Source organism: Populus nigra, chromosome 12 (assembly GCF_951802175.1).
Source record: "Populus nigra chromosome 12, ddPopNigr1.1, whole genome shotgun sequence".
Taxonomy (NCBI): Eukaryota; Viridiplantae; Streptophyta; class Magnoliopsida; order Malpighiales; family Salicaceae; genus Populus; species Populus nigra.
The window spans coordinates 4,948,509-4,973,887 of record NC_084863.1 but is presented as its reverse complement, the minus strand read 5'-3'; the positions used below and the strand labels follow the sequence as shown (position 1 = coordinate 4,973,887).

At 33.9% G+C, this 25,379-nt stretch overlaps 3 protein-coding genes across 4 annotated transcripts; 1 reads left to right on the top strand and 2 right to left on the bottom strand.

Moving 5' to 3' along the window:
• Window positions 1–413: 413 nt before the first annotated feature.
• LOC133669646 (uncharacterized) lies at window positions 414–14,422 on the top strand. Of its 2 annotated transcripts, XM_062089865.1 has the most exons (8): window positions 414–813; window positions 898–940; window positions 6,550–6,743; window positions 7,061–7,141; window positions 11,661–12,280; window positions 12,367–12,490; window positions 13,636–13,746; window positions 13,823–14,422. In XM_062089865.1, exons 3-6 carry the CDS (start codon window positions 6,606–6,608, stop codon window positions 12,440–12,442), a joined length of 915 nt encoding a protein of 304 aa, XP_061945849.1. In that variant the 5' UTR covers window positions 414–813; window positions 898–940; window positions 6,550–6,605; the 3' UTR covers window positions 12,443–12,490; window positions 13,636–13,746; window positions 13,823–14,422. The 2 variants fall into 2 exon arrangements, with proteins under 2 accessions (XP_061945849.1, XP_061945848.1); XM_062089864.1 differs by lacking the exons at window positions 414–813; window positions 898–940; window positions 6,550–6,743; window positions 7,061–7,141 and adding exons at window positions 7,685–10,390; window positions 10,464–10,563.
• Window positions 14,423–15,560: 1,138 nt separating this feature from the next.
• On the bottom strand, window positions 15,561–16,419 carry LOC133669080 (germin-like protein subfamily 1 member 16). Its single transcript, XM_062089090.1, has 2 exons — window positions 16,284–16,419; window positions 15,561–16,126 (listed from the first exon to the last, which is right to left on the bottom strand). The coding sequence occupies exons 1-2, from the start codon at window positions 16,402–16,404 to the stop codon at window positions 15,561–15,563; spliced, it is 687 nt and encodes a 228-aa protein (XP_061945074.1). The 5' UTR covers window positions 16,405–16,419.
• A 5,485-nt stretch (window positions 16,420–21,904) lies between these two features.
• LOC133669704 (membrin-11-like) lies at window positions 21,905–24,758 on the bottom strand. The gene is made up of 4 exons (XM_062089935.1): window positions 24,306–24,758; window positions 22,911–23,031; window positions 22,672–22,821; window positions 21,905–22,263 (listed from the first exon to the last, which is right to left on the bottom strand). Exons 1-4 carry the CDS (start codon window positions 24,548–24,550, stop codon window positions 22,102–22,104), a joined length of 678 nt encoding a protein of 225 aa, XP_061945919.1. The 5' UTR covers window positions 24,551–24,758; the 3' UTR covers window positions 21,905–22,101.
• Window positions 24,759–25,379: the final 621 nt, after the last annotated feature.

Here is a 25,379-nt window from a genome sequence, read left to right as displayed (position 1 = left end):
CTAGAAAAAAAAGTAGGATTAATTCGAGGAAATCCACAGCCTCCAATACTTCACTGATTGCAAATGTTTTTTGATGTCTTTCTCATTAACAAGAAGACTTTAAATACAACTGGAATAACAACTGACTGGATTACCAGCACTTAAAAATAGCATAACTATGTATGCTGATATTCAGCTAACAACCGAAGCTAAAGACCTATTCTTAAGCTAAAATACTTGGCTGTAAATCAACAGATTAGAACAAGTATTAACCTGATGCCATGTATAATTATTGGATTCAATATCAAACTCAACTGGACTCTGGACTTAACTAAATTAAATAATAAGCAATAAATACTGGGGTCTTTATGAAGACCATAACCCAGCTCTGGTGACATGACATTGTGCACATAACATTGTCCCCCCTTAAATGACCTTGTCCACAAGGTCTAGAAATTCGTTGACTAAGATAGAATATTCTACCCAAGATGCTTCTTCTGCACCTAGTCCCTTCCATTTCACCAATACTTCAGTCACCGCATGATTTTTTTTCTTCTTCAACCGTCTGTGCAATATTTCTTCTGGTTCAGGCCGAATAATTCCATCTTTGTCTGTTGGTGGAAGAGTAACAACCAGATGTTGTCTTTCTCCCAACTTCTTTTTTAAGCAAGAGACATGAAACACTGGGTGTATTTTTGCTGCAGGAGGAAGCTCAAGCCGATAAGCAACAGTACCAATCTTCTCCAGCACTTGATATGGACCATAGAATCGTGGAGACAATTTCAAATTCCTCCTTTTCACCACTGATTGCTGCTTGTACGGTTGTAATCGAAGGTAAACCAAATCTCCCACATCGAAGCTTCTCTCAATCCTCTTAATATCTGTAAATTTTTTCATTCTGTCTTGTGCCAACTGCAGATTCGCACGAAGAATGCGGATGATTTCGTCTCTGGTCTTCAAGGTATTTTCTACTTCTTGAATTTGTGTGGTGCCCGACGTATATGGAATTAACTTTGGGGTCGGGTAGCCATAGATAGATTCAAAAAGGGATAACTTGGTAGAAGCATGAATGTTGGTGTTGTACCACCACTCAGCTAACGGAAGCCATTTAACCCATCCTTTTGGCTTGTCCCCCGAGAAACACCTAAGATATTGCTCAACCATCTTGTTGACAATCTCTGTCTGGCCATCAGTTTGGGGATGGTAAGCTGATGAAAATTTCAAAGTGGTTCCCTGCAGTTTAAAAAGCTCCTTCCAAAATGTACTCGTAAAAGTAGGATCTCTATTAGTAACAATAGAATTAGGCAACCCATGTAATTTAAAAATATTGGCTAGGAACACCTGAGCAATCTTTGAGGCAGTGTACGGATGAGAAATAGGAATAAAGTGAGCGTACTTAGACAACCGATCCACTACCACCATAATAACACTATAGCCTTCAGAGTTTGGTAATCCCTTAATGAAATCAAGGGAAATATCAGTCCATACCTTCATAGGAATTGGCAATGGTTGCAGCAATCCAGCAGTGTGGATATTCTCAGACTTGTTCTGCTGACATATATCACATTCCTTGATAAACCTTCTGACCTCCTTCCTCATTCCTTCCCAATAAAACTCAGATTTAGCTCTATGAAGAGTCTTGTGGAATCCTGAGTGTCCTCCTTGTGGGCTACTGTGCAACAAATGAAGAATTTGTTCTCTCAACTCCCTTGAGGCGGGGATGGATAATCTTCCTTTGTAAAATAATAGTCCATCCTGCTGTTTATAATTCTGGGATGCAAGACTTCCTTGTTTCAGCTTTTTAATAATCTGCTGCAATTTAGGATATGTATCATAACTGGTTCTAAGTTGTTCCAACCAAGTGTTTGTTGGTGCAGTAATAGCAGATAAGTTCCCTTCCTTCGACTCTTCCATTTTTCAGGACAAGGCATCAGCAACCTTGTTTTCCTTCCCTGGTTTGTATTCTACCACAAACTCATATCCTAAAAGTTTGGTAATCCATTTTTGCTGAAGAGGAGTACCCACCTTTTGTTCCAGCAAGTACTTGAAACTCTGGTGATCCGTTTGTATCTTAAAGTTATGTCCTAAAAGATAAGACCTTCATTTCTTCACTGCTAAAACCAATGCCATTAGCTCCTTCTCGTAGGTAGATAGTTGCAAGGCTTTTCCATGAATTGCTTGACTCATGTATGCTAATGGTCTGCCCTGTTGCATTAATACAGCTCCAACACCAATACCAGAAGCATCACATTGAATAGTAAAAGGAATAGAAAATTCTAGTAAAGCTAAGACAGGAGGGCTAGTTACAGCATGTTTAAGATCTTGAAAGGCCCTTTTTGTTGATTCAGTCCATTGGAATGAATTCTTTTTAAAAGGGCTGTTAAGGGGGCTGCTATAAGTCCATATCCTTTGATAAATTTCCTGTAATAACCCGTTAAACCTAGGAATCCTCTAAGAGATTTAAGGCTGGTAGGAAATGGCCATTTAAGCATTGCTTCAATTTTGGTAGGATCAGCTTGTACCCCATCTTTTGAGATTAGGTGACCAAGATACTCAATTTCAGCACATCCAAAACAACACTTAGATTTTTTTGCAAAAAACTAGTGTTGTTTTAAAATGTCCAAAACAATTTGTAAATGATGAACATGGTCAGACATATTTTTACTATAAACAAGAATGTCATAAAAAAAACCAATATAAACTTTCATAAATAAGGTTTAAAGATGTCATTCATAAGACTTTGGAAGGTTGCCGGAGCGTTGGTAAGGCCGAAGGGCATTACCAAGAATTCATAATGGCCTTCATGCGTACGAAAGGCTGTTTTAGGTATATCCTCTGGTTGAACCCTAATTTGGTGATATCCCGACCTTAGATCCAGCTTACTAAAGATGGTTGATCCATGAAGCTCATCAAGAAGTTCGTCAACTATAGGTATAGGAAATTTAACCTTAATGGTTTCTTTGTTAAGGGCTCTATAGTCAACACAAAGCCTCCAACTTCCATCATGTTTTCTTACTAATAAGACCAGGGATGAGAATGGACTCTGGCTAGGTCTAACAATACCAGATTATAACATTTCATGGACTATTTTTTCAATTTCAGATTTTTAAAAGGGTATCTGTAAGGTCCGACACAAACTGGTTTTGCACCTGACTGTAATACAATATGGTGGTCATGATTTCGAGTAGGGGGTAATCCCTTGGGTTCTAAAAACACTTCTGAATATCGGTTAAAAAGGTCAAATATTTGTGGCTCAATAGAAGTTTTAATAGACAGCAAACTAGAATTTTCAAAATCAATAAGCTGAATAACTAGTCCTCTTTTATTTTGCCTAGAAACTTCACCAAATCTTTCTCCTTCTACTAATGAGATACCAGTTGATGTCATACCTTGTAGTCTTCTAGGATTGTCCATGACTGAGAACTCCATTTGAAGTCGTGAGAAATCCCAAAGGATAGGTCCCAAAGTTCGAAGCCATTGAACACCCAAAACAATATCACATCCTTCTAGGGTCAAAATGTAAAAATCAATGGTATAGAGATTACCCTGTATGTGTAGAGGTACTGTCGCACAACTCCCTTCACTACGAATTGCCTGCCCGTTAGCCACTTTGACAGAAAGCCTTTCTGTTGGATTAGATGGTAGATGAACCCTTTGAACAACAGATGGGTCCATGAAATTGTGTGTACTTCCCGTATCAACCAGGATAACTACTGCTCTTCCACAAATGTGCCCCACAAACCTTATTGTTTTTGGGTTTGGTGATCCAGATAATGCATGGATGGATATTCCGGGTTCTAAATCCATTATAAGTGTTTCTTCCTTAGACTTGCCAGCATTCTCGTCTGCAACTTCAGATTTGGGCACCTCATCATCACTTGATTCATCACACTCTATAATAAATAGTCGAGCTGACTTGCACTTATGCCCCTGAGCCCATTTGTCATCACAATTATAACAAAGCCCCTTATCCCGTCGCTCTTTCATTTGGCTTGGTGATAACCTCTATATTAGAACAATGGCCCTTTTGTCATGTGGGTTTAAAGGTCTAATAGCCAAACGAGTAGGAACAGACCCTACTTTTGCAGTTCTCCTAAGGGCAGCAAACATTCTCTTCTTGCATTTTTGCTAAACCAAAAGCAATATGTAAATTTGAAGGATTTAACATACGTACCATAAACCGAATATCTTCTCGTAACCCACTTAGGAAACAACTGAGTTTGTAAGACTCAGCCAGTCCTCTAAGTTGGTTTGAAAGAGCCTCAAATTGGCTCTTATAATCTTCCACTATTGAAGTCTGCTTCAGCCGAATAAGAGCTTCCATGGGATCTTCATAAGGTGATGACCCAAACCTTGTCTGAAGTGCACGTACAAAACCTTCCCAACTACTAATTCTCACTGCTGCTTCAATGTCCTGGAACCAAACCAAGGCCTTCCCTTCCATATGAAAGGATGCCAATAAGACTCTGTGATGCGGATTGGTTTGATGATAATTGAAGAATTGATTAGCTCGATAGACCCACCCACTGGGATCTTCTCCATGAAATTTAGGAAAATCCAACTGCACTGCGCGAGTCTAAATTCCCCCATTATCTTCAAAAAAAGGATTAGTCATTTGTCGTGTAGATCCTTCTGGATCACCAGAATTATGCACAGTCTTCATCTAGACCAATGTCTTCACATTCGAGGCAACCACTTCTAATTGATGGGCCAACCCTTCAACCATTTGTTGCAAAGAATTATGATTTTGCTGATACTGCTCTTGATTTTGTTTGACAGTTGCCAAAGATTCTGCAAGCTGGGAATATCTAGTACCTGCACCCTCAACCATTGGAACTTGGCTCTGATACCAATTGTCAAGTACAACTAGAAAAAAGAGTAGGATTAATTCGAGGAAATCCACAGCCTCCAATACTTCACTGATTGCAAATGTTTTTTGATGTCTTTCTCATTAACAAGAAGACTTTAAATACAACTAGAATAACAACTGATCAGATTACCAGCACTTAAAAATAGCATAACTATGTATGCTGATATTCAGCTAACAACCCAAGCTGAAGACCTATTCTTAAGCTAAAATACTTGGCTGTAAATCAACAGATTAGAACAAGTCTTAACTTAACCTGATGCCACGCATAATTATTGGATTCAATATCAAACTCAACTGGACTCTAGACTTAACTAAATTAAATAATAAGCAATAAATATTGGGGTCTTTATGCAGACCATAACCCAGCTCTGGTGACATGACATTGTGCACATAACATCTACGTATCCTTGTCATGCGTCCACAAACATAACTTGTTGTTTTCTTAACTTTTTCTCCAGTTACTTTAGAGTTACTTTACGCTTCCAAAAATTCAATCTTGCAGGGAGAAAACATAGTGTGATAGTAGGTATAATCAAAAACCCATATTTAAAAAATTATGTTTGTAATTTAGAGAGAATAATTTTGTAGATCTATTGCAAATTATTTGTTAAATATGGAAGTAGTGAGACTTTTTATAGGGTTATGGGTTTTTTGGTTTTACTGGGTGTATGTGTGTTGTTTTTTGGGGGAGAAATATGGGAAATGTGTCTTAGAAAAGATGGTAGAGTTTGTGCAAAAGTTATGGTAAAAACTATATATGACAGCAGGGAATGTGTGTTAGCCGACTTCCTAGCAAAGCTTCCCAACTTCTCAATACAAATTTTGGGTAATGTGTCTTAAGAAGGTTGGCTAGGCAGCAAAAATGCAAAAGAGGGCTGATTGGTCCTGTGGGTTTGATTAATTTTGGGTTAATAAAAATATTAATATTTTTTTTATTTTAGATTTAATTTTGGCTGAATCAATTTCAAGTTTTTGAAATTAAAAATGAACTGGATAATAGTTTTTTTGGATTTTATAATCAGTTAATTTGATTTTTTTATTTAATTAATTTTTGAAGGCTTTTTTTTTTTAATTTCAAAGCTTTATCAATACTGCATGCTTAATAAACTCAAACGTCCAAGCATGTCGAGAGAGGAGAAATTTTAAATTTTTAAGTTCAGGGAGAAGATTAATGACTCAAATATGTTAAAAAATTTACCTTCCGGCCGATATACTTTTCCTGCTTTTTTCGATTTTGCAGAGGTAGCCCATCGCAATATATATAGTTCCTTCATTCTCGATATGGCTTTGGCTTTGTCTCCTTTAACCTTTGTTTTCTCCAACGTGCTACATTTTTCATTTATGCTAGTAGAGGACGATAACGTGCTACATTTTGTTTTTAACTAGTACGTAGTTATATTGATTTTCATTATTTGAAACCATTGGAGACTCATTATCTGAAATAAATGGAGACAAGAACGATGCATTTTAATATTTTGTTTCTTCATGGTGCCATTATCTTAAGAAGTTAAAAAAGAACATGACCTGCAGGATGGATCCAGAATTATAAGTATGGATCCAGAATTCATGAATTAGTCTTTGAATATATTAGCTACTATGCAATTTCTTCATGTGTTGAAAGAGTCTGCTATGTTCAATTCAATCTGAATATTTTAACTAGAAGTAAATGATTTTCATCCAGATGTCTTGTTTTCTGTCAGGATGCTCAATATAATATGGGACTCTTTAAAAGACTATTATTGTATGTGTTACAAATATGAGTCCAAATTCACCGGCCTCGCCGTCTACAGCCACGAATGCTAACTTTTGTACTATTAATTGCTGGAGGATTTCCTTCTGTGAAGTGTCAGTTGTCATCAATATCAGGTTATTTAGCCTGAGGTTGAGCAGAAAGGTGAGTTGAAATCTACTCCAATTCCGTTTCCCAGTGATTGTCAATTCTCTTTCCAGCCTGTTAAATGATTATTTTCTAACTTTATTTTTTGGTGAGCAAGGATATGGCAGTGTTGGGATTCTCTTTCCAGCCTATTAAATGATTTTATTTTCTAGCCTGTTAATTGACTTTTATTTTATAAAGTCTTGATAAATCATAAATAAAATGGTTGGAAACATTATTCAATGCTATTCTTGCTCATTACATGCTAATTTCCTTTTTTAATTTTTTAACACTATTATTCTTATTTATTTTTATTTTTATTTTTTTAATTTCAGATTGTTGAACCCATCATCATCACATTACTTATTTGCATTTGGAGTTGCCAAGTTTTTGGGTTATGCATATTGGTCCTCCAGGTTTGTCAATGTAGCTTAAAACTTTTTATTAATTTTGGAAGATAACTTGATTTGTAGAAAAATTGCATTGTAATTAAATCTTAGCCTCTATTTGCTAATAATGGTATAATTTGTCTCCAAAGTGTTTTTAGTTTGTTAGTATTTCTTTGTTTAACGTGACGATCTTAAGTAATAAATTATTGATGAAATAAATATTTAATAGTTGGTTAAAAAATAATAATAATGGCATATGTTTGCATGCAGACTTTATTTCTACAATATTACTTGACAATGAAAACGATTATATTTTTTTTTCCAATAGAATAGTCTATATTACTAAAGTTGAAGAAAAAAAATTATGGTGAGAAATAATAAACAGAGCAATTGCTTAGTGTATCCTATTTAGCTAGCTATTTTGCCTACATCATTTTTACTAATCCAATGGACAATCAAAACAACGTATTATATTTCCCTTTGATAACTTATAAGCTAGTTATTAATGAAGTTATTTTGATAATTTATTATATATAGTTTTAAATATAGATTAAGAAATGTATTAAATAATATTATAATTCTTTTTTGGTTTTAATTATGTTAATTAGATTAATATGGGCAATCGATCATGGATGTATTGTCGTCGTAGGGATGGTTATATTTTTCTGGAATTTATTGCAGGTGTACAGAGATCTATTAATTTTGCATTTTCAATTGATGAAAATGTATCTGGAGGTAAAATTAGATGTCCTTGTGTTAGGTGCAAAAATCAAAAGTTTTTAATGGAAGAAGATGCTTATAAGTACCTGTTTTCAAGAGGATTTTTACCTGATTATGAAAATTGAATTGTACATGGAGAGCCTTATGTTTCAGAACCGATAATAGCTGGACCTTCATCAGTTGGGTGTAGTCATGTTGTGAATGATGTTTTTAAAGAAAATTCATATAGGAATATGGTTCTGCATGCAATGGGGGTTGGTGATGCATACTCTAATGATATGATTTCTAGTCTTATGGTAGCAGAGGAACTTCCGAATCCGGAGGCAGATAAATTTTATAAATTACTTAAAGCTGCAGAGGAGTCTTTATGGGATGGGTATACCAAGCAATCTAAACTATCTGCTTGTGTACAATTGCTTAATATGAAGTCAACTCTAAATTTGACTCAGACTGCCTTCAACAAATTTACTGAATTTACAAAAAGTTGCATGCCTGATAATGAAAATTTGGTTTCAAATTTCTATGATGCCAAGAAATTTATGCGGCCACTTGGACTTGGTTAGGATAAATCTGATGTGTGTCCTAATTATTGCATGTTGTACTATGGGGTAGATGCAATGAAAACAAGTTGTGATTTTTGTGGAAGTTTACGATACAAACCTAGAAATCCCACTAGTAAAGGTTCTAATAAGTCAGAGAAACAACTCCGATACTTTCCCTTGACACCAAGACTTCAGAGGCTATTCATATCTCCACATCATGCCAAAGATATGACATGGCATCATTTTCATAGGTCAGATGATGGAGTTATGGTGCATCCATCTGACAGGGAAGCATGAAAGAAGTTTAATGAAGATCATCAAGACTTTGCATCCGATCCATGAAATATTCGATTAGGATTATGCACTGATGGTTTTAGTCCTTTTGACATGTCTTCAAATGTCTACTCTTGTTGGCTAGTAATTGTGACTGTTTATAATTTGCCTCCTTGGAAGTGTATGACCCGACCATTCATGTTTTTGTCAATGATTATTCCTGTGCCGAAGAATCCGAGGAAAAAGCTTGATGTTTTCCTACGATCGTTAATTGATGAGTTGAAAAAGTTATGGCTTGATGGTGTATATAGGAAGGAAAATTTTCAATTAAGGGCAGCTTTGATGTTGACCATTAGTGATTTTCCAGCTTATGGTATGTTATTGGGTTGGAGTACTCATGGGAAGTTGTCTTGTCCTTATTGTATGGAGCATAGCAAAGCCTTTAGATTAATGCATGGGGGAAAAATAACCTTTTTTAACTGTCATCGACGATTCCAACCTATGGATCACCCATATAGATATCAATTAGATAAGTTTTTGAAAGGAGTAACAACATGGCTCCCTCCTTTACCTCGTCGATCTGGTTCAAAAATTTTATTTGAAGTGTCTAATTTGACGATGGGACATATTAGAAGTTCATCTCATAATGACAAAATTCCAGGCTTTGGTGCTAAGCATAATTGGGTGAAGAAAAGCATTTTTTAGGAGCTTTTGTATTGGCATACAAATCTAATTCGTCATAATCTTGATGTCATGCACATTGAAAAAAATTTCTTTGACAATATTTTTTATACAGTAATGGATTGTCCTGATAGAAGCAAGGACAATTTAAAGGCTAGGTTGGATATTCAGTTGTATTGTAAGAAGCCAAACTTACATTTGCAACATGATGCAAATGGTCGGGTTTACAAACCTATAGGCACTTATTATCTCTTCAAGAAACAACAACAAGAAGTGTTGTCATGGATGAAAGAATTGTCTTTTCCTGATGGTTATGCTTCAAACATCTCACGGTGTGTAAAAAAGGCATAGTGTAAGGTTTCAGGCATGAAAAGTCATGATTGTCATGTTTTTATGCAAAGACTTCTTCCAATTGCTTTTCGACCTTACTTGCCTAAACCACTATGGGAGTCATTAACTGAATTGTGAGTATTTTTTCGAGACATTAGTGCTACAAGTTTAAATGTCCAACACATGGAGTTGCTGCAAATGAATATCATTGAAATTATTTGCAAACTTGAAAGGATTTTTCCGCCATCCTTTTTTGACTCTATGGAACACTTGGCAATACATTTATCTTATAAGGCAAAAGTCGGAGGACCCGTTCAATATCAATGGATGTATCCATTTGAACGGTATGTTTTCATGTCATATTATTTTTTACTCTTTTCCATTTTTTTTCCTAAACTAATTGATATCAATGATATAGGTATATGTTTTATTTGAAGAAAAAAGTGACAAATAAAGCTAAAGTTGAGGGTTCCATTGAAGCATATTTGATTGATGAAATTACCAATTTTGCATCTTATTATTTTGGAGATGACTTGCAAACAATATGGAATCGAGTTCCAAGAAATGATGATGGTGGCCTTAAAAGTCTTGACGGACAACTTTCAATTTTTTCTTACCCGGGGAAAAAATTGTCTAGAAGATCATATAGAAGACATTTGTCACATGCTGAAATGAAAATTGCACATAACTATATTTGTTTCAACTGTGAAGAATTGAAGCCCTATTTAGAGTAAGTATGAAATATTTTTTTAATACTTTATTCTTAATAATTTAATTTTAAAAATAAACTATTTATAATTTAGGCAATATCATCAAGAGCTAAAGTCACAACAACCATATGCGAGTGATGCTGAAATAGAAAAACTATGCGAGGAGATCTTTCCAATTTGGTTAAAAAATAATGTAAGTAGTTTTATATTATGGTTTTTTTAATGCAATTTTATAATTTTGAGAAATTATTTTTTTTTGGAAAAAAATATTTATTATGGTATTAAATGTTATGATAGGTTGAATATCAATCAAATGGAACTGAGAATCAAATCTTTGCACTTGTTATGGGCCCTTCAAATTTAGTTAAATGTTATAATGGGTATTATGTGAATGGTTTCAAATTTCACACTCAAAGTTATGGTCGATTTAAAAAGATGATGAATAGTGGGGTTTGTGTGAAAGGAATTTGTTATGATGCCAATGAATGTGACTATTATGGAATGCTTGAAGAAGTTGTTCGGCTAAAATATTTGGGGAGTAAGTGCAAAGTGTTCATGTTTAAATGCCATTAGTATGACACAAGATAAGGAATTAGAATGCATCGTTCAAATGGTTTGGTGGAAATCAAGCATACTTCTCGACTACATGGAAATGAAGATTTTGTGCTAGCGCAACAATGTCAACAAGTCTACTATACATGTCCACCTGACAATAAATCTTCTGAATGGTGGGCAGTAGTTAAGACAACTGCTAGAAGTCGTTATAGCGTTAACATGGGTGAATTTATTGAAGATGATAACAATACAAGATCATTTGATGTCGCTCAGTCAGATGAGATTTCTCAACCATGTCGTGTCCTTCCTACTCAAACACTTGATGACCCAAATATACTTGTTAAAGCATCATATTATACAGAAATCAACCACTGTGAATTGCTTCAATTACAGGCAAATTCAGTAGAAGTTGAAAGGGTTTCAGATGAAGAATTTGATGATGATGTTAATGGTGATTACGATGATGATGATGATGATGATATGGTTATGAGTGATGATAATGATGAGCAGCATGATGATGATATACTGTAAAATTTATTTTTTATGTATTGTATTTGGACTTATTTTTAAGTGATGTAAGTTATGTTTGTATTAATGGAATTAATTAAAAATGATTATTTTGTTCATTTTATTTTCTTATTGTATTAATTAGTTCATATTCAATAATTACAAATAATTCAGTTATATTTATTCTATAATGTTGTTTATTGATGCTAATTTTTTATTCTATTTCAGGTATCTAGCATGCCTCGACGTGGTTCTATATTAGGTTCCAGGAGTAATAGGACCACTTCATCTAGATCAAATGGCCCTTCATTTGGGCTGAATAGCCAAGCATCCATTTCTCATCAACCTATTCATCATGAGTTGCATGATTGCTATAATCCTACTTGGAATGCACATCATACTCAGCAAGATTATAGGAGGAGGGATGATTATCAATCGTACGAGGGTTTTCGCTTTCAAGATTTACTTCAAACTCAAGATGGTTTCCCTCAAGATCACCCATATACTTTTGGAGGATATAATGTTGATGGGGGTTATTATGATTGGAGGGGCAAGGATGTTAGGAGAGGTGAGAGAGTTGAGGAAGATAAAGGAGAACAATATGAGAGAGTAGATAGTGATAATGATAAAGATGAAGATGAGGGAGATGATGTTAATGCAAGAGGATTAGGTGATGAGGGAGATGATTGTAATGTTAGAGATTCAGAGGATCGAGATGACATCCCATCAATCCACGGTTCAACATCTTCTCCATTGCATCATGAGCAACGGGTTCAAAAGCAGGGTTTTGACACACATAAGGATCCAATTACAAAAAAAATAGAGCTTTGTTTATATGGAACATCAGAGTAAGTTGAAATTTATAAGGTTATTGAGTTTTATAATTATTTTTTAAACTTTAAAATTTTAATAAATCTTTGTTATTTTTTTAAAGCTTTAATAACTCATCGTGTGGGCGTGAGATCGGATTTATTTTGAGGTCAAATTTTAAAGGACCATGGCACAATTGAGAAAAAGTTGATTCAACTTATAGGGATGAACTCTTTAAGGAGTTTAAGGTATGGCATTATACATTTTTAAATTGATGAACTTATAGTGATGAAATTGATTATCTTTCAAATTGTTTTAGTAATACTTTTATGTTGACTTATTAATTGATATTGTGAGACTTGAATATATTGATAAGTATAATTTAGTGTTCAGAGATTGTTTGATGAATGAGATGTGATCCAGGATAATTGGATCAAGATTGAAGTTGTAATGACATATAATAGAAGTGTTGTCGATAACTTGGTACCAACAAAAATAGAGAAAACTCTACCGATTTTTTTTAAAAAAATCCATAATCTTAGATATATTATTCAATACTTGACATTAGTAATGAAATATTTAAGATTTCATGACATTATATTTGAGGGTGTTATATTCTTTTTTTCTATGCACATCATATCTTAGATGCAAGGAATATTAATATAGTAAAAATAGTTTTTTATGGAAGTGAAGACTAAAATGAAGTACGAACCTCTTAGATACAATTAAAAGAATTTATAGCAAAGGCATTAAGTTTGTTTGACCATTTCATTGATTGAAAATATAAATTAATATATAATTGTTTTTGCATCTCTAACGATATTAATTAGGTTAGAACATGTGAATTAATTATATTTTAGGAATATATTAAGAAATGGTAAGGTATATACCAAAAAAAATATGTTCATTTTTTTTACTACTGATTGTGTGATTGTAATTATATAGGCTAGTTAACAACTATGTTGAGCTTTGTTTTTTTTTTATAGAAAAAATATATATTTTCTGAGGATGATGAACCAATTGTTCAAAAGATTTAGGAGGATAAGACAAGAATTGCTTTGAACCAGTAGTTGACACGAGCTCGTAAGAGAGCTATGTCGGACAAAAATACCACAAATATTATGGATTGCATTAATAAAGGTCCGGTTTGGATAAACAATGATGATTGGAATCAAATGATTAAAGAAATTTGGTTCACCCCTAAATTTCAAAGGAGATCAAAATCTGCAAGAAATAATCGGCTAACTGAAACAGATGGTAAATTAAGCACTCATTCTGTAGGTACGGTGTCATTTGCATCATATCAAGCTAGCATGGTGAGGATTGTTTATATTTGTTATGTTGGACTTCAAATTTTCATATTTATTGTCTAATATTTTTTATTTGTTGATAGCAAGAAAAAGCAGATGGAAAAGAACATCTATGGGATGATGTGTTTTCGGTGTTGCATCAGAGTGCCAAAAATCCTGAAACCTTCATAGATAACAAGTCTAAAAAAGTTGTTGTAAGTATTTTTTTATGTAATTTAATTATTATTTAAAATTAAAATGAATTTATTATTATATTTAATTTTATTGTAGGAGAATTACAAAAAAGAGATGATTTCAAGATATGGAACTGATCGGGAAAATCATCATTCATTTGATGGAGCAGCTTGGTGTGCGGCTATAGGAGGAGTTGCAAAGGGTAGAATATATGGTGCACCTGGTATGCCAAAATCCATGGTTAGTACGCTTATTTCATCACAATCCTATACGATGGAGTCAACAACTCCTAGCTCATCAATTCAGGCATTGAAAGAGCAAATAAAGAAAAGAGATGGTCATATTTTATCACTACAACAGGAGATGACTTCAATCAAAAACTTTCTTAGTAATATGGGATACCAAGCTTGGGCATCAAATATGGACCAAGGTATGTCGACACCTATGGCTTCATTTATGCTGTCACATATGGCTCCACAGATATATCCCTTATCTAATCCAGTATATCGACCGAGGCCTCGACCACCGTATACCGGTCCCACCTCATGATGGTCAGCATTGTTTTGGTTCATTTCCATCATCACCCCCACCACCACCTTTATGATAAAACATATTTATTAAATTGTGACTTATCTATTTTGATGTAAGTTTGACGAGATTTAAAAATTTATTGTGAAATTCATTTTATTTGACTTATTATTTTTGATAAAATAATTTCTAGTATTAATTTATGTTCTTTCTATATTTATCTATAATTTTTGAAACAGCCATAAATAATTAAAAAAATTCAATAAATGAAAAAAAAATTAAAAAATTCATGTTAAATCAGCAACGGATTAGCAACAAAATTTCTATCGTTAATCAGCAACGGATATTCCGTTGGTGATCAGTAACGGTCATTACCAATGGAATATCCGTTGCTGATTTACATATTCAGCAATCGAATTTCAGCAACTGATAATCCGTTGCTAAAAAATTAGCATATATTATTTGCATCTGAAATTATCTGTTGCTAATTCCGTTGCTGAATTTTATCAGCAACAGATCAACAACGGATTTTAATGTTATCTGCAATGTAATAGTTAGTTGTTAATAGGCTCATTTTTTAGTAGTGAAAGTCGTCATTTTGTCGCACGTCGATGGACGTCTCGGTGACGACCAAATAACTATCATGGCAAATTGGAGTCGCCCCAAAGAAATCAAGCAAACTAGGGATCTTAAAATGTGCACTGGTTCCAGAGACTCGGGTAAGGGGTTAGTTATGCTTAAGGGAAGATTGACGGCGCCCTCACCACATCATTTCTTACAAAATGCTACCTTTATTAATTATGTGTTTCTTCTAAATTTATCTTTCTAATTACCCTTAATTACCTAATTATTTTTTTACTTATTTTTAATTCTTTTATAATTTTTTCATGGAAAATTTGACGTCGATGCATAAAAATAAAAGACTTATGGGTTTGGTCATTCATAAAATTTAAATCTTGACATCTATCCCTTTTATCCTTGTTATTTTGAACACGCGTATTGGACATTCAAGGATGGCAAAATGGAATTGGGTTTTGGCCCATTCATTTTTGTTGTTTTGAAATGAACCCGAAGGCCATCGATCATTATTCCATGGGCTTTCGTTAGCATTTAGAAACAGTACGATAACTGCAATTCTTTGGTGTCATATTGTTACGCTTTTTATATCATTACCAAACCGAGCATAAAAGACAGGAGCAGAAACCTATTTATTTAGGATAATAAAAATGAAAGAGGCACGTAGTAATGAAGAGAACATGCCAAACATGAGGCTGCAGCTTCATGTCTTCTTAATAAATGTGTTCTTCTAATTGTTGTTGTCCGTCCAGAGTTGTTTCTGAAGATAGTCGACTACCTTCTTGTCCACTTGGAAGGCCTTGGTTAGAACATTGGGATTAATGGGTGGATCTGCTCCAAACACTGCCTTTGCAATTGTAATCACACCAGGGTTCTGGCTGCTTAAACTGGCGAATGCAACGGCGTTGGTTTTTCCCACATTGAGCTGGAAATGAATGAGTCCGACTGGGAACACAAAAACATCTCCGGGATTTAAGACCTTGGTGATTAGGCGATTATCTCCGTTAGCTAAGTTAGATGTGACAAAACCAACATAGAGGGTACCCTCCACGACTACTAGGATCTCAGTGGCACGAGGGTGAGTGTGGGGTGGGTTCAGGCCACCATGTGGTGCAAAATCAATGCGAGCGAAGGATATGCCAAGAGTGTTGAGTCCTGGAATTTGAGCAACATTGACAGCAGTGACATTTGAACCAACTGGACTGGAAGTGTCCCGAGGAACGTTGAGTCCAGGAAAGAAGAAATCCTTCGCAGCAACTTGCTCTGGGTCCTTGCAGAACTTTCCGTTCACAAACACTGCATGCATGAGAAAGGCATTTTTGATGCCCGTAAAAAGTCAGTCAATTAATAGATAATTAAAATATATACAGGATGCGTGATATTTTCAGTGCAATATTATCATGTAACTCCTGACAAAAACTCTTAACGAAACACTTAAAAATTAAGCACATACCACCATCGGTTTCTTTGATGGCAACACAGAAGTCCTGAAGCGGACCAGGATCAGAGGCAGAGGCAAATGAAGAAGCCAAAGCCAAGACGACGAAAACTAGTACAAACTTGAGTCCTTCCATCAGATTCTATACGGATTTTTCTTGTGGAGAGGGGTGAGATATCTAGCGAGGATGCAAGGCTATTTTATAGGTTGGAGTCTTTGAATTAGTCCTAAATGAAGGCTACGAAGACTCAGTAGTTGCTCGTTCTATGATGTCAGTGATGAAACCAAGTCCTCAAAACATTTGACATTATCCATCATATGCCAATATTCTCTTTATAATACTCTTTCCAACATGATACTTTTCCATTGAGTTAACACGACCGGGTGTGCATGTCTCCTGTCACAAGGCTTTATCAAAGAACTCCGGTGAAAATGTGAGAGTTGGTCGAGAACTAAAGATTGTTAGCTGACAAAATGTTTCCGGTCCTGGGTAGTTAATTCAGTGGAAGTTTCTTATGAAAGCACTATATTTTACGAGCTTGAGAAAATCTTGAAAAAGAAAAGAAAAGAAAAATAATCATACCTGCTTGATAATCAAGTGCCGGCCTTGTGCCAGTTTCGTCACAACAGAAGTACAACCTTTCAAATCATAGTATGGTATAACATGCACTCTTACCGTCAACAATAATAGACCACCTGGGGGATCAATTTTTGTTCAGCACATTCATGCAAAGGTCTATCAATAGTTTCTAAGTAAATCTCTTACATGATTGTGCGAGGAATAGACAGCCTTAAAAAACCATGTTAAGAGAGCCCATCATCCAGTACATGCTACTTGAGTCCCTTCAATCCAGACACAATTTTCTACAGGGTCCCTTGAAAACCTAGCTACGCCACATAGTGTCCAAATGCACCAAGTGCTTACAATCTTCTGTTAACATAATGCGTCTGTATGGAAATCATCTTTCACCTGTTCTAGGACCGTCACTTCAAATTGCAGCGTATACTAGCTTCGGCTGGATTGTTGTGTATCTAGAGTTGAAGCAGTACAATCCGATCTCATTTCTCTAGTCTATGTCATGAGTATCCTATAAGCCCAATTTTTATTGAGTTTGTTAATTTCTGCATCTTCCATCCACAATTGAGGATCATGAGAAGTATGAGTGAAAGTGTTTTCTACATGTTTTTCAAACCATTGCAGCGTTATATGTTTCCTACAAAACAAAAAATACAAGTCAAATATAATTAAAAGAATTATAAGAAATACAAGAAAAAGAAACTTATAAAAAACACTTTCTTATTAAAAGCAACCTTTACTATGTGTTTTCTCCTAAATTTATTTTTTTGATTGCCCTTAATTATCCTAGTTAACTTATTTTTAATTTTTTAATTCTTCTATAGGAAAATTGATGTCTTGGGACGCAAAGCCTAAAATCAATTTCACCTTAGACAAGAATGCACAGTTACTTATCTACTAATGGATTAAGAGTATGTGTTTTCCTGATAGACATGCTTTAAACATATCAAGGTTTGTAAATTTGAAGGATTGCAGATTGTATGGAATGAAGAGTCATGACTGCCACATGTTTATGCAAACACGTATTCCACTAACTTACCAGAATTTATTGCTAAAGCGAATATGGGATGCACTCATCAAGATCAGTCATTTTTTTAGAGATATATGCTCCAACAAGTTACAGACACAACACATAGAGAGGTTTGAAATGAATATCATCCAGACAATCTGCAAACTTGAGATGATATTCTCTTCATTACTCTTCGAAACAATGGAGCATCTACCCATGCATCTACCGTTTGAAGCAAAAGTTAGAGGCCTAGTCCAATATAGATGGATGTATCTATTTGAGAGATTAGGGATTACATATGCATCATAATTAAAATTCTATTGTCTTTTTTAAAAAAATTGAAAACATTCGTTTAATTTTATGCAGGTACTTGTTCAACCTTAAGAGAAAGGTAAAAAAACAAGGCGCATGCTGAGGCTTTGATATGCGAGGCTTATATTGTTAAAGAGATCATCTCAACATTTATCTCTTACGATTTCAAACTTCACTTGAGAACAAAAATCAATCGCGTTCCAAAGCATAACAATGGTGGGTAAGTGTCTTTGAGGGGGAACTTATCACTATTCTCCTCTTTTGGACAACACGTACAAAAAAATATTGTGAGAAGAAGATATTTGACAGAAATAGAATTCAAGCAAGCATATAATTATGTGTTATTTAACTGCGATAAACTGAGACTTTTTATTTAGTAAGTACACTACTTCATATGTCGTTACTTTTGAATCATTTATCTCTCATACTATCATAAACTAATAGATTGTTGAATTCCTCATAGACAACATCGTCAAGTTTTACTATCCTAAAACTCATAGCAGACTCAATCTTAAATCTTTCGATTAAAAGATGAATAATTTTTCATGTGGTTCAGAACACATGTAAGGGCTGTTTAATTATTCTTATCTCTTGGGATACTTAATTTCATTACACATTTCTTGTTAATTGTGATGAAGATGTAATTAATGTACAAGGGTTATCATTTGGGAGGGAATGCTAATGTTACTTTGAATTTACCAAGTCTGGGTCTTGAAAGAAAGGTGAAGTGCTATAACGAGAATTTCATTAATGGACTTGTGTTTCATACGGAAGAGTATGATCAGGGTAAAAAGATATATAATAATGGGTAAAACAAGCACATCACCTGGCTTAAGGTCTATAATTATATAGTCATCTAATCTTATTTTAACTGTCATGTAGAACTGAATAGTATTCCATATGAACCTCGTATTGTTGGTAAGACGTCTTCATTCTTCATCTAATATATATTCACTGCATTTGATCCAGTTACAGCACTCAAACTGTTCTTATTGAAAATGCATGTTTGTTTGGACGTTTATTCCTTTCACTAATCCATTAAATTGTCCCACCAAAAGAAAATTGTAAACGCTGGTGGAGTATTCTGTTAGCGTGTAAACACCATTCCATCAACAATTTACATCTTCGACAGTTAGATTTACTTTGCTGAGAAAAACATGTCGTCGAAAAAGCATTGTTAGAAAAACTTTTTTCGGAGATTTGCTATCCTTCAGCATTTCCGTCGGTAATTAGTAATGCCAATATAAATAACGACATGCTATTGGCACCAAAAAATTAAAACGCTTTGACCAGTTTTCATCGGCCATTTCTATTTGTAATTAAATTACTGATAAAACATTCCATTAAATTGTCCCACTAGAAGAAAACTTTTGAACCATTTCGTAACTTTTCAATGAAATGGCGCCTATATATTGTTGACAAAATCATCGACAAATTTGTTTTTCCTAATTAACCGGTGATTTCATCAGAATTTCAGTAATTGTTTTTGAATTATTTAGTTGTTAAGAAAACAATAACGAAAATCACAATAATAATTTTATTGAACACCAAAATTTTATTAATTTTAATATTCTTTCCAAAATAATTTTACAATAATAAATATATCGCTGCACAAATTTGGCTACTCGCTTTTTGACCTGTTTTAGGACCATCGCTACAAATTCCAGCGTTGACTAGCTTGGGTTGGATTGTTGTATGCGCAATAAAATCCGACCTCATTTCTCTAGTTGATGCCATGCAAATCCCATAAACCCAATTCCTATCGAGTCCGTTAGTTTCTCCATCCTCCAACCACAATTGAGGATCGTGGGGACTATACGGGAAAGCGTCTTCTCCATGTTTTTCAACCATTGCAGCAATATCTGTTTCCTAGAAAACAAAAAATACAAGTCAAATATAATTATAAGAATTACAAGAAATTAAAATATATATATATTTTATATGAGTTTCCTTATATAAGTCAAATATAATTATAAGAATTACAAGAAATAAAACATTTTCGCTCTGCTATCTACTAACTTCTTCACTCATTTCCCCCTATCTGTCGTTACTTTTGAATCATTTATCTCTCATACTATCATAAACTAATAGATTGTTGAATTCCTCATAGACAACATCGTCAATTTTTACTATCCTAAAACTCATAGCTGACTCAATCTTAAATCTTTCGATTAAAAGATGAATAATTTTTCATGTGGTTCAGAACACATGTAAGGGTTGTTTAATTATTCTTATCTCTTGGGATACTTAATTTCATTACACATTTCTTGTTAATTGTGATGAAGATGTAATTCATGTACCAGGGTTATCATTTGGGAGGGAATGCTAATGTTACTTTGAATTTACCAAGTCTGGGTCTTTAAAGAAAGGTGAAGTGCTATAACGAGAATTTCATTAATGGACTTGTGTTTGATACGGAAGATTATGATCAGGGTAAAAAGACATATAATAATGGGGTCTATGTTGAGGGATTGATTTCTAATGTGTTTAAAGTTGACTATTATGAGAAGTTAGAAGAAGTCATTGAATTGCAATATCATAGCGAGCAAAATAGAGATATTTTATTCAAATGTTATTGGTATGATACCACTGACAGAAGAAATCAGAGTATATCTCCATCATGGTTTGGTCAAAATTAATATAAAGGGTAGACTCCACAACGTCGATGACATATTTATTTTCATCAAGCAATGTCAGCAAGTTTATTACTCATACACTCCTTCAAATGTTATTGGTATGATACCACTAACAGAAGAAATTAGAGTATATCTCCATCATGGTTTGGTCAAAATTAATATAAAAGCAAAACTCCACAATGTCGATGATATCTTTGTTTTCATTAAACAATGTCAATAAGTTTATTACGCATACACTTCTTCTTTTAGAAAGGATCGTTCAAGAGTTGATTGGTTATCCATAGTGAAAACCAGACCCAGGGGTCATGTCCAAGTTGTTTAGGATTGTCATAACCTATTTTTGGATCCCCACACAAAAAAGGAGAAAATACAAAAAAATATGAGCAAAAAAATAAAATAGTGAAAAAAGGATGTTAGAATGTTCAGAAAATGGTCAAAAATTGGTTGATGAGGTTTAAAAATACAAAAATTAAAATTTCCCAATATTTTGTTGACTGATGAGAGCGCTGTTGACAAAGAAAATTCAATTTGAGGAAGAAAAGTCCAAAATCATATGTTTATGGACTCAATTAAATTTTATTGAAGGATTAATTGAATTTATGAAGGTTTTGATTGCAAGAAAAATTGATTTTGGAGTTAATTTGGGCTTTAATTGGAATAAATTCAAGTTTTGGGATCAAAATATAATTTTTGAGAGTTAATTTGGTCAAATCAGGGGCTTAATTGCATAAATATTGAAGTTTGATAGCCAGTTAGGGACTTAATTGAAGAAATCCAAGACCAAGGACCAAAATGCAAAACGCGCGCAAATTAAAGGCCTGATTTTGAATCTGATGCGTTTTGACGCCAAAAATCCATTTAAATGAAACGGCACGTTTTTGAAAAAACAGCGTCGTTTCATGCAGTATTAAAAAGAGAGAGAGAGAGAACATTTATTTTTCTTTTATCTTTTTTTAATTAAAATTTTTTATTTATCATGTTTAGTTTTTATTTTTTTAATTACTATTTATTTTATTTAGAATAATATATGCATCTTTTTATCTATCAACTCTTATATCTGAAAACTACAACGAGCTATTTTGGTTTGTTTTGCAGCAACAGCAAATGAAACTTTTCAGTCATATAACCTCCTCTTCTGACTACATACAAAAAAAAAATTATTCAGAAATTGAACATCTCAAAAGGAGAGCCAATAGCCTTTCTTCCCAATCCATCCTATAAGATTATGTATTTTTCAAGTACAAATTCCTTAGCTTCGAACCGAACAGCCATCTATGAAGACGAAAAAACAAGCGCTCTTCAACCACTTGACCTAACGAGAAAATACAAGATGACAAGGGTAGTAAGCATTCCAAAATATTTGATCCATCTATCGAAACGGTTGCGCCTCTCGATCAGCCTCAGTACAGCATTGGAGAGCCCCACTGTGTTAAGCACATCCAAAGCCTTGCGTTGTGCCCTCTGTACCAGGCAACAGTTACAATCAAGAAAGATGGTTTCAGGATGATTTTTTTATTTTATTTCTTTCAACTCACAACATATAAAATTATTTAAAACATCTACTAAAACCTATATTCCCACCGATAACATCTTGTAAACTGACAGCAATTTCTCTCTGCTCTTTTTAAGAGATAGAGAGGTTAATTAGGGCATGAAAACATTAACATCCATACACTGTGATCCAGTTATATATATATATGTAATTAGAAAGTGCACAGTTGAAGGCAACCACCATTTCCATCTAGGTTTTCTATGGCTAAAGAATTGCAAAATATGCCTTTCAGTGAAGAATGGCAGCGCATATTCTATGGGCAGATGATATGCAATTTTGAGTATGCAAGGAATTGATCACACTATCAAAATTAATACCTTTAAGCGTTCCCTTTGTTCTGAATATTTGGAAAGAATGGCTGCTCCAGTTGATATTGAATCTGCCAGCATTCTTTTTGAATTATGAACTGACTGCATTGCTTGTGCTTCTTCATCGAATATTCTCAAAACATGAGCTGAATCACCATTCTGGAATATAAAATAGACACCACATAGTAAGTAAAGTTTCAGAGCTCTCTGACCAGTTGGATACATTAAACAATAAGCAGAAAACATACAGCTCTTCCAAGCAACTCTGCTCTCTCCTGAGCTTCCTTCATCCGTCTTTGATTCCTTGCAAAATACCTATCCAAACTCTCTTTCAATGACCCAGCCTCTTCAGCTACTAGCTCCACCTTTCTGTGCAATAAAGCATCAAATTTATCAAATCAATATCCCAACCATCATATGATGGTGATGATGATGATGAGATCATCATCATCACCATCATCATAAAAAAAACAAAAACAGAAGCCCGTTGCTTGAAGGAAAAGACAACCTGTGTAGTTTCTACACAACTTGGTTTTCATTCTGTCAACATTAGATATATCGAAATGGGCAAGCTGAGGTTTACTAAGAAAACTCCTGAACTTGAAATAGGGAGCATACAACAACATATCAGAATACGACATTTCAAAAGGCCACAGTGTGCTTGAAACAATATCACAAAATATTTTGACATCTGAAATAGCTGTAATCATTTAAATATGTAATGAGAGAAATCCACTAGTCAATCCCAGGAAAGAGTCTAATTCAACTGCTCAAGTGAAAAGCTCTAATAGAGGTGATTCCCTAGATGGAAACTTGTTCCAAATGTCTCAAGTTAAAATTATGAGGCATGAGTTCAAAAGACAAAAAGTACTATCATCCCAACAATGCGGATGGTTTAATCAAAAGGTTCTTTGATAGTACAAAAATCACATGTATAATAAATAAGATACATCTTCTGGCTCTGCTCTTTAGCAACAACTATGTAGAAAGCCATAATCCCAAACACTCTTCATGGATAGAATATTATCTGATGTTTATCAAAAACAATGAGAATGTTTATCAAAGTGAGTGATTATAAATAATTGTAGTTAAATTACGGCATGTAGTAAATGTGAATATAAAAATGATGAATTACAGATAAACCATACATGATCAAAATAGTCTTCTAGCGTTTTCTTGGTAGAGAACTTATCCCCCATGTCTATCATGAAATAGATAGGTGGTTGAAATAAATTTAAGCAGGCGGATGTCTTGACATTAACGTACAACAAAATAGAAGATCTTGAATCCCCACTAACTTTGGCTTCCTATATTCTACCTTCGAATACCAATTTTGAATCTAAAATTCAAGGGGCTTTAAGCATCCTTGCAATCAGAAGATCAATTACAGTCTGCAAATTTAACACTCTTTTTCAGAAGATCACTTACATTTAGCAAGAAATGAATAGATCATAATAATAATATATATATATATAAAAGCACATTGATCCTTCAATTAAAAGAACATCAAAAATCAAGAAAAGAGAGTAATTGACAGAAAAAAATACAATCAAAACCAATGCGCCTTTGTTTACACATTCACATCACGCAAAACAGAAACCCTAACTTATACATATAAAGAGAGAGAAGAAAGAATAGGATACCTTCTCCAGAGATCGCGTTGAGGTTTGGCTTGAACAGAGCGCCAGAGACGATCCATATCGGCACAAAGAGAAAGAACCTGAGAGATATCCTTCTTGACAACGAAAGATAGCTCAGGTGAATCTAATCCTCCACTAGAAGTCGAGTTCTCCAGTCGCTCCAGTCTCTCGATCCCATCTTGTGCTCTCATTAGCAACTTCTTCGCACTCTGGTATATTTCCGATAGTGTCCCTCCTCCTCCTTCCATCGCCGTTCTTCGATTTCGTTATCCTACTGAGGGAGGATTTTTGTCTCTGATAAAAGAAAGATAGTTGCTATTTTTATTTTTATTTTATATTTTATTTATAAATTACGAAATGAATTCTTAGAAATTGAAAGAGCCCAAGAGAAAAGAAAAGGAGAAGAAGAGGAGATTCGATTTTTCATTGAAATGAATTCAAGAACGAAATGGATTGGTGTCGGAAAGAGAGAGGGGACGCGTCATTGATCCAATAAAACTGTGCCACGTCACGTCATATAGTTAATTACATTAAAAAAAATTACTCACAATTCACTTGGGATTACAACAATGTTTTTTTTTTTTTTTTATCAATTTAATTCTTTAATATTATGTTTATTAGGATTTAAGGTTAGCAATTTATTTCAATTTTTATTTTATGTGGTTATTGTTATATTATAAAATTATTTTGATGTTAAGTTTACGATGAATTTCATAAAAAATAAAAAAAAAATTATTATTTGTAAAAGATTGAAAATCAGCAGCGGATCAAAAATAAAACAAAAAACAAATGACATGTTTTTTAAAAAAAAAATTTATAGTATCAACTCTGATTTTTTTTTCGTGACTGATTTTTTTTTTAATTTGAGTTTTTGATGATGTGTTTTTTGGGAATTGAGATTTATAGAGTTTTTTTTGTTGTGGTTATATTGATCACTAAAACCCTTATGGCTATTTTTATTTTTTTTTGTGTTTTGTTTGGTAAAAAAATAATTTAATTTTGTTATTTAAAAATGATTAAAAATTAGAGGACCAAAATTACATAAGTGAATTATTTAAAGGCCCTTTTTTTAAACAA